The following is a 10,295-nucleotide window of genomic DNA, read 5'->3' on the forward strand; positions in this document are numbered from 1 at the left end:
AAAAAACAAAAAAAAACCAAAAAACAACAACAAAAAAAAAGCTTGGAAAAGAAAGGAAAAAAGAAAGAAAGAAGGAAAGAAAGGAAGGAAAGAAGGAAGAAAGGAAGGAAGGAAGCTTGGACTGAAGAGATAGATGGCTCAGAGTTTGAGAGCACTGACTATTCTTCTGGAGGTCCTGAGTTCAAATCCCACCAACTACATGGTGGCTCACAACCATCTACAATGAGATCTGGTGCCCTCTTCAGGCATGCAGGCACAACACTGTACATAATAAATAAATAAATCTTAAAGGAAAAAAAAAAAGAAAGCAGTACACTTGAGATTATTTATGGTTATTCAGATACCATGACTGAATAGCCTGTCCTTACGATCATTCTGTAAATGACAATATGTGTAGAATTCAAATGGATGATGGCAGTCAAAGTGGGAGTCAAACTTACCCTCTGCAAGGTCTGAGCATGATGTTCCAATGGCTGTGTCCCCACTGTCAGCGATGCTTGAGCAGCGGCTGAAGCGGCTCCGAAAGGCCTCTGAGATAACTGGCGTCTGCCACTCAGTTCCCAGAGAACTGCCTTTTTGAATCCCATTGGGACCTGTAACAAGAGGCAATTTTCCCTTCAGTGGGAGCCAGCTGGTGAAATTTAATTAAGCACTTTTGAGGTGTAAGGTCAGTAAATTTTTATCAGGCGACTTCACATGTAATCCCTTAACTGACTAGCCACATTGTTGAAGCTCAAGGTTTCTCAAGATAGGTTGTTTTCAAAGAGTTGGTGCTTAATCCAGGTGTATTATTGGCCCTGTATGACAAGAACATTTACTTTAGTAATCAATTAAACACCTAGAGCTACATTCTACCTCAGTTATACCTACTGACATATAAAATCTTATCATAGCAACATAGAAAGACTCACAATAGAGCCATGCTCTAAGCACGCACTATACTGCAATGCAGTTCTTGAAAACATAATCAGCCGCCAGGCGGTGGTGGCGCACACCTTTAATCCCAGCACTTGGGAGGCAGAAGCAGGAGGATTTTTGATTTCGAGGCCAGCCTGGTCTACAGAGTGAGTTCTAGGACTGCCAGGGCTACACAGAGAAACCCTGTCTTGAAAAACCAAAACCAAACCAAAACAAAACAAAACAAAATCAGCAATAAAACATTCCAAGCAGGTTGACTGCTAACAAAGCAGCACATAGAAAACCCCAGGGGCTTATTTTGTAATGGCTATGTACACAGCAAACAAGATTAAGCCTGTAAAACAGCAGCAGACCACACCGTTCTTATTCTTAGCTCCATTTCAGCTACTATGAGCTTCTTAATTTACCTTTTTTTTAAAAAAAGATTTATTTATTATTACACATAAGTACACTGTAGCTGTCTTCAGACACACCAGAAGAGGGCATCAAATCTCATTATGGTTGGTTATGAGCCACCATGTGGTTGCTGGGATTTGAACTTAGGACCTTCAGAAGAGCTGTCAGTGCTCTTACCCACTGAGCCATCTCTCCAGCACCTTTTTTTTTGTTTTTTTGAGACAGGGTTTCTCTGTGTAGCCCTGGCTGTCCTGGAACTCACTCTGTAGACCAGGCTGGCCTCGAACTCAGAAATCCACCTGCCTCTGCTTCCCAACTGCTGGGATTAAAGGCACGCGCCACCACTGCCTGGCTACTTTTTAAAAAAAGATTTATTTATTTATTATATATTAAGTACACTGTAGCTGTCTTCAGTCACTCCAGAAGAGGGCGTCAGATCTCATTATGGATGGTTATGAGCCACCATGTGGTTGCTGGGATTTGAACTCAGGACCTTCAGAAGAGCAGTCAGTGCTCTTACCCACTGAGCCATCTCTCCAGCCCCCCATAATTTACTTTTGTTGTTTAGTTTTACTTTACTATTGTAGTTTGTTTTGGTTTTTGAGACATGATGTTAAAATGAAGCCTAGGTTAGCCTGGCACTTGCTTTGTATGTCAACTAGGCTGGTCTCAAACTTACAGAGATCAGCCTGTCTCTGTTTCCAGAATTCTGGGATTAAAGGCATGTTCTGTTTTCTTGAGATATGGTTATCACTCTGTAACACAGGTTGGTTTCAAACTCATGGCAATTTGCCTATATTAGGCAAGTTAGATTAGGATTTTTAAAAAATTAACATGTCATAGAAATGGCTCAGTGGTTAAAAGCACATACTGCTCTCGATGAGGATCTAAGTTCAGTTCCCAGCACCTACTCTGATGGCTCAGAACTACCTGTGACTTCAGCTCTAGGGTGATCCAGCATCCTCTTTTGGCCTGGTCTGACATTTGTACTCATTTGTACTCTGTGACATTTGTACATATCCCACATACACTTAATTTTAAAAAGTCTTTAAAATCTCAGCATCTAGGAATTCAAGTCAAGAAGTTGTTCCCAGGTTTGAGTCCAGCCTGAACTCACAGTAAGTTCTTGTCTACAAAACAAACATGTAAGAAAAAAATAAAGCAAGTTCTAGAAAGACTTAAATCCAAACTATTTTTGTTTTTCAGACAATGTCACCTATGCTGTCAAACTCTTGACCTCAAGTGTAGTACTGCAGGTGTCACAGGTACCACCTGTATGTGCTTGTTTAAAAATCATTCCTTTATTTGTTCATTTTTTTCTTTCTTTGTAGCTCAGTGGAAGAGCTTGCATCTACAAAGCTCAGGATTCAAAGTTTAGCAACACTAAAAGAAAATAAACTAAATATATTATTTCTCTTTTATTTAGGTGGGTTCAGGATGCACATATAACCCTGGGGGGAGGGATGACCTTGACCTGCAACCCACCTGTCTCCCAAGAGCTGCATGTGTGATACACCATCACAATCAGCTTACAGTTATATTATTTTTTAAACCACTGTGGATTTCCTAGGTTGTATCTGAAGATCCACATAAACAAATGCATCAGCAGCTACTTATCTGCCATATAACTTAGGTGCCAAAGTTTAAGCTGAAATTGGTAAATATGGTTCTACAGACTATTTGAAGCAGGCAAATGCCTTATTCTGTCAAGCTTAGGGCGTCTACTATGTTCACCATTTTTCTCTCACCTCCTCCTACTTGCAGTGCATACTCTTAGTTTCTCCTGAACGCAGTCTTTCTCTAAGGACTCTTACGGTTTGAATTATACTCTGATTTGAAAAAATATGCCTGCTCTATACACACTCAAATTATTTATTTATATAGTTTTATAGGCAAGGTTTCTCTGTGTATCCTTGGCTGGCCTAGAATGTGCTTTGTAGACCAGTCTAGACTTGAACGCAGAGATTCATCTGCCTCTGCCTCCAGAGTGCTGGGATTAAAATTGTACCACCACGCCCAGTTTATCTGACGTATTTTAATGTGTATTCTGTGAGTGTGCCATTTGAGTTACTTACACTATATTTTTATAGCTAGGTGTGCTACCTCATACTTATAATCCTAGCACTTGGAAGATGAAGGCAGGAGGACCAGGATTTCAAGGTCATCCTTGGCTACAAATGGAGTTTCAGACCAGCCTGGGGTATACATGAGATCCAGTCTTAAGCATAAAGCTACCAGCAGCTTCTGTAGAGCTAGGTGTGGTGGCACAGAGTGACTGCTCCAAGTCTAAGACCAGACTGGTCTATACAGGAACTCCTGGTCAGCCAGGCCTCAGGACCTCATCATCCCTGCCAAGCCAACAAAACCAAAACCAAACTAATAACCCCCCTTTGTGTGTATGTGCTTGGGTTGCTGTAAAAACCATTATTAATCTAAAAGAAATGCTACTGCAGACAACAAAAAAGGCAGGAAACTTTGTTAGGAATTGCTATCCTGCATAACTTTAAAATTGTAATTTACCTATAAGACAGTTCAGGGCACATGGCAAGTATTCAATAACTACTGAAGGAATCCTGAAGCTATCCAGATGCTTATCATGATGCCTACTGTGTGTGAGAAGCAAGATGCCCAACAAAAAGGCTCAGGAGTAGAAGCACTTAGGCATAACCATGGCAACATGAGTTTGATGCCCAGATCCCACAAGGTGACAGAGAGAACAACTCTTGAGAGTTGCTATCTGATCTCCATGGCTCCTGCACCTGCACACGCATGCGTGCGTGCGCACACAAACACATACACAAATAAAAATGAAGGAAAGATTGGGAGGCAGAGGCAGGTGGATTTCTGAGTTCGAGGCCAGCCTGGTCTACAGAGTGAGTTCCAGGACAGCCAGGGCTATACAGAGAAACCCTGTCTCAAAAAAAAAAAAAAAAAAAAAAAAAAAAAAAAGAAGGAAAGAAAAAGGGAGGGAAAGAAAGAAGGAAGGGATAGCAAATCTAAGAAGATACAAATGTACCAGAGTCTACCATGAGCCAGGTACTGTGAGACTCTGAAGTTAAAAAGCATTTGCGGGGCTGGTGAGATGGCTCAGTGGATAAGAACACTGACTGCTTTTCCAAAGGTCCTGAGTTCAAATCCCAGCAATTACCTGATAGCTCACAACCACCTGTAAGAAGATCTGACGCCCTCTTCTGGCGCATATGAAGATAGCTACAGTGTACTTATGTATAATAATAAATAAATCTTTAAAAAAAAAAGCATTTATGTAGTTAAAGTTGAATAAAAAAATGTCATTTCTGACAAATATGTAAAAAAAAAAAAGAAAACACAACACTATTATATCTCAAAAAATTACTATTCTGATCTGAAATTTGCTTCCGTAACTAAATCCCTCTCAATATATTTGTATGTGCATTTAGCATACACATACTTCATATACCTACAGTGTGTATCTATTGAGCTTTCAAAAGCTTGTCAATTCATTCTAGAGATAAATTCCCAGCTCTCTTGATACAAGAGATGGTGGGCATCCAAGAATTCCAATCTTTGTGGAGCAGCACACGAGTAGAACACAGTGATTCAAGCTGTCCCTCCCCTATTTCACTCAGAACTATGTCTTATAGACAAAGAAGCTAACCTCTGGTCTCCACATGCACAAGACAGCATACCTGTACACACACACACACACACACACACACACACACACACACTAGGAGAAGTCAAAATTTAATATCGGAGACTACTCACCTGGTGAAGTAGCATGAGGAGACCTGTCATTTGGGTATTTTTCTTGCATGGCCATCAGTTACCTGAGACAACTGCAGAATGAAAGAGTAACCAGTCAAAATTTTTTAGTATCTTTGTAAAAATTATGTATCTCTGTCCCCATTAGATGAAACTAGAACAAAACAAAACCCACCAATAATCTTGATATAAGAATAAATAAATTCAGTTTCCTCCTAACTCTAACAATATGCTCTGACATCAGACTGTGTGCACATGCGTGTGTTGGGGTGTTCCAACCACCCAGCTTCCAATGCTATCCTAATCCCCAGCTTTATCAACTAGCTACAAATCAACAGTCCCATGACTTCCTCCTAGAGCTTACTTGCTAGAATGGTTTACAGAACTCAAGGAATCTTTAATAGTTTAGATCAGGCATGATGGAACACATCTAAAATTTCAGCACTCAAGAGGCAGAAGCAGGAGAATTACCAAAAATTCAAGGCCAGCGTGGTTTACATAATGAACCCAGATCAATCAGAACTATATACCCTGTTTAGAAAAATAAATTATGATCTTATTATAAAGATATTACAGCCAGGTGTGGTACTGCATACCCATAATCCTACATTTGGGAAGTTGAGACAGAAGAATTACCACAAATCTGTGCAACATGAGACTGCCTCCAACAAAACAAAACAAAAACAGGAAAAAAGAAAAGGGGATATTACAAGGGATCCAGGTAAAGAGATGCATAGGTCAAATAAGGGGTATAGAGCTTCAAAGAGAACATACTCCCTTCAATTTGCTACTGATGGAGAAGCTAAAAATGATAAACTGATGTTATAAAGGATTTACAAATAAACATGGTTGGGAAAATATGTTACACAAAAGTAGAATTTAGCTAAGGAGCACTGCCTCAAATATGACTCGAAGATACAGGTAGCACACTAACCAGATGTCCCAGGGACTAGAAAGCTAAAAACAATAGGGCTTTCCTTCTAGCAGTCAGGAGTTCAGGCTAGTGTATTAGTATACAACAAGCAAGAAAAGAAACAAATGCCTATCTTACAGAAAGAAGCACACTACTCAATCATCTCCCATATTTTACACAGCAGAGTGCTTTAAGGCTAGAGAGACTGCTTAGCGGTTAAGAGCACCAGCTGTTCTAGAGGACAAAAGTTTGATTCCCAGTATTCCCTGGGTGGCTCACAACTACTTATAACTTTAGGAATTCAACACTTTCTTTCAGGTCTCCGGTGGCAAGCAGTAGGTACACATATGGCACACAAAAAACTATCTAGACAAAACACCCATACATAAACACCCTTAATCCCAGCATGAAGAGGCAGAGGTGGAGGCATCTCTGTGAGTTCGAAGCCAGCCTGACCTATATACAGTGAGTTCCAGGACCACCAAGGCTACACAGAGAGACCTTGTCTCAAAAAACCCCCCCAAAAAACAAAATAAACTAAACAGGGGCATGGTGACACACACATGTAGTCCCAACTACTCAAGAGGCTGAGAGAAAAACTGCTGGATACTACAAAAAGTTCAAGAAATACATAACCTGGGAAATACATAACAAGATCACATCTCAAAAAAACAAACAAAAAGGGGCTGGAAAGTCGGCTCAGTGGTTAAGTCAGTGTCCTACTCTTGTTCTAAGCACCCATGTCAGGAAGGTCGTATCACACTGTAACTCCAGCTCCAGGGGACCCAATCCCTTCTTCTGAACTTCATGGGCAGCTGCACTCACACCTCACATGCACATACCACACACATATACATAAAATTAAAATTAAAAAAAATTTGTAGGGGCTAGGTGGTAGTGGCTCATGCCTTTGATCCTAGACACAGTTGGATCTGAGAGTTTGGACAAGTCTGGTCTACAGAATGAATTCCAGAACAGCTAGCGCTACACATGCAGAAGCAGATACCTGCCTGTAACCCTAGTGATAAGGCAGCACTGACCAGGGTCCCAGGGGCTTGCTGGCCAGGCAGTCTAGCCAAACCAGAGAACTAGAGATCCCGGAGGAAGAGGAGATGAATAGAAGGAACCAGAAGGTTTAGGGATACAACAAGAACACAGCCCACAGAATCAACTGACCAGAATTCCTGAAGGCTCACAGAGATCAGGGAGCCTATAGGGGTCTGACTGAAAGCCTGTCTCAACAAGCCGATAACACCTGAGGAACAATGTCTGAGGCTGATCAATGGCCCCTGTACCTGCACACGTTACCTAAACAACATCAAGCTAAATGAGGCCAAACACCAGTGGCCACATTTTGCATGGTCTCAGTCATATGAAATGTCTAGAACAGCTAACTGCACAGGCAGGAAATAGAGAGTAACTGTTCATACATATAATCTTTCTTTTCAGGGTGATCAAATATTTAGGGGTTACATTCTACAATGGAACATATTAAAAACCAATGAATTTATGTTAGTGTATAACATAATACACATGCAATCACAGTCCTCTCAAAAACTACAATGTTTACATAAAACAAATGCCAAGTGTATTTCAGGGTTTTGTTTTTTTCCTTTGGGCTCTTATGTAAATCAGGCTAACCTTAAACTTACAGTGACCCTTCAGTCTCTGCCTTCAGAACCATACTCCTGAGCAGTGGCTCTCAACCTTCTTAATGTTACGACCCTTTAATACAGTTCCTCATGTTTTGGTCACCCCCCCAACCATAAGATGATGATGATGATGATGATGATTTTGGTTTTTCGAGACAGGGTTTCTCTGTGCAGCCCTGGCTGTCCTGGAACTCACTCTGTAGACCAGGCTGGCCTCAAACTCAGAAATCTGCCTGCCTCTAACTCCCAAGTGCTGGGATTAAAGGCATGTACCACCACTGCCCAGCTAAGATTATTTTTATTGCTACTTCATAACTATAATTTTGCTATTATGAATCACAATATAAATACGTTATGTAAACCCTGTGAAAGAGTCATTCAACCCTGACCTCCCCCCAAAAAAGAGGTTGTGACCCACAGGTTGAGAACTACTGAAGATCACTGAAGGCAGAGACAAAAGGCTGATTACAGGCACGCACAACAATTTCTGCACACACATACACACACCCATATATTGTTTTGTTTTGAGACATGTCTTATGTAGCTCTAGCTAGCCTTGAACTCCATATGTGGTGGAAGTTGGCCTGCCTCTATCTCTGGGATTAGAGGCTTGGGTTATCATGTCACTTAGTATTTCAAGGTTTTTTTAGTTTTGGTTTTGAAAGTATCGCTATTGGATATCCCTGCCTGGGCCAGCAGCCAGGGAGTATGTGATGTCAGTGGCTAGTGTAACTGTTCCCACCCCTCACTGGAAGCAAGGCTCTGGAGAACTTGCCCCATCTCTCACTAGTGTCACCACTCAGAGAGCAGATCTGCTGTGAGGCTGCATGGGCACAGAGGTGACTTTCACTCTTCCTGCCACCACACTTCTGTCAGTCATATGTCACAGGATCATGAACTCAGGAAGGCTAGCCTTACCCCCTCGGTAGCACTCAGGAGAACAGGCCCTGAACCTTGCCTGGACAGCACATAAGAGCTAACCTTGGTGGCAGGGGCACAGGTGAGCAAGAGCTGGCCCTGACCCACGTCTGCCGTGAGGTGACAATGGATGCAGGGGTGATGCCTTCCCCTCCTTGCCCCTTACTTCCTAAGGCAGTCAGAAGAGCTGGTCCCAGGGTCATTAGAGGGGGTAAGCTGGCCCTGGCCCTCACTTCCTAAGGCAGTCAGAAGAGCTGGTCCCAGGGTCATTAGAGGGGGTAAGCTGGCCCTGGCTCTTACTTCCTATGGCAATCAGGAGAGCTGGTCCCAGGGTCATTAGAGGGGGTAAGCTGGCCCTGGCCCTCACTTCCTAAGGCAGTCAGAAGAGCTGGTCCCAGGGTCATTAGAGGGGGTAAGCTGGCCCTGGCTCTTACTTCCTATGGCAGTCAGGAGAGCTGGTCCCAGGGTCATTAGAGGGGGTAAGCTGGCCCTGGCCCTTGCTGCCTGCCACACTTAGGAGTGGCTCCTTCATCTTGCTTAAGCAGCACAGTAGTGCTGGCTCTGATGGGGGGAGCAGCTGAGCCAGTCCCACCACTTGTCTAGTGTGGGGTGGCATACCTCACCTCCTGAGACAGTTGGGAAAATTGGCTCTGGAGTGATGAGAGCTGCCCCTTGACCCTGCCCCTTGAGAGCTGCAATACTCCAGAGAGCAAGCCGTGCACTTTATCTGGGCAGCACAGTAAAGACGGCCCTGATGGAGGGGGCACAGGTGAGCTAGACCAGGCACCCCTCTGCTGTGAGGTAGCCTGGGTGGGGGAGGGGATGCTCTCTGTCCCCTCACCCCCTCAGTCCCCAGAGGCAGCTGGGGAGAGGTCATGAGAGCCAGAAAGCAGGCCCTGTGCCTCACCTGGGCAACAAAGTAGTACTGGGCTATTGAGAAGCAGCAGATGAACCATCCTCAAGGACACAGATAGAGAGCTGGCTCCATGATTCATCATCTACTGTGAGGTGGGATGGGGGTGGGATGATGTTCTCCCTCCCTTACCCCTCACCATCTGCAGCAGTTGGGGAAAACTGGCCCTGGGGTCATAAGAGAGGGAGTGCTGACCTGACTCCTGCTGATAGTGGCATTGGGTGACCTAGCCAGAGCAGTGCTGCAGAACTCACCCTGGTGGTGAGGATAAGGGAAAGCCAGGGGGCTGACCAACTCAGCTACCAGCCAGGCCCAGATCCAAGGCACTGAGTTGGCCCATCCCAAAATTTGTATCATCTGCAAATGGTTGGGATACATGAAAGGGCAGTCCTGCTGATCCAAAGCTGCAGGATCTCCACAACATAAGGCAGCAGCAAGATAACTGGGAGGAGTCCCAATGAGGATCCAATAGTAATGGTGTCACAGAAGCCAAGGATGTCTCGAACCAGACTAATGACTCACTGCAATGAACATTTGCTAGTGATGATATGTGGACAGAGGGACACTGTGGGACACACTGGGGCATACTACAGCTTCCACGATGACATGTTTTTTGTGCTTTGTTGTTGGAGTGTGTGTGTGTGTGTTTTATTTGGTGGGGTTTCGAGAGTGAAGGGTGGATACAAGGGGACAGGGAGATGAGTAAGACTGGGGTCCATGGTGTGAAACTCACAAAGAATCAGTGAAAAGTTTTAAAAAAGGGCTGGAGAGAAGGCTCAGCAGTTAAGAGCACCGACTGCTCTTCCAGAGGTCCTGAGTTCAAATCCCAGCAACCACATGG

At 43.6% G+C, this 10,295-nt stretch overlaps 1 protein-coding gene across 1 annotated transcript in view; it reads right to left on the reverse strand.

Moving 5' to 3' along the window:
* The window catches only part of Cep85 (centrosomal protein 85), a 38,945-nt gene that overhangs the window by 26,690 nt on the left and 1,960 nt on the right, over positions 1-10,295 (reverse strand). Inside the window, exons 2-3 of the mRNA XM_031379002.1 lie at positions 5,062-5,132; positions 441-593 (exon numbers count right to left, since the gene is read on the reverse strand). Of these exons, the coding sequence (XP_031234862.1) occupies positions 441-593; positions 5,062-5,116 (208 nt within the window). The 5' untranslated portion in view covers positions 5,117-5,132. The remainder of the gene's footprint in view (positions 1-440; positions 594-5,061; positions 5,133-10,295) is intronic.

The sequence above is a fragment of the Mastomys coucha genome, unplaced genomic scaffold (assembly GCF_008632895.1).
Source record: "Mastomys coucha isolate ucsf_1 unplaced genomic scaffold, UCSF_Mcou_1 pScaffold18, whole genome shotgun sequence".
NCBI lineage: Eukaryota > Metazoa > Chordata > Mammalia > Rodentia > Muridae > Mastomys > Mastomys coucha.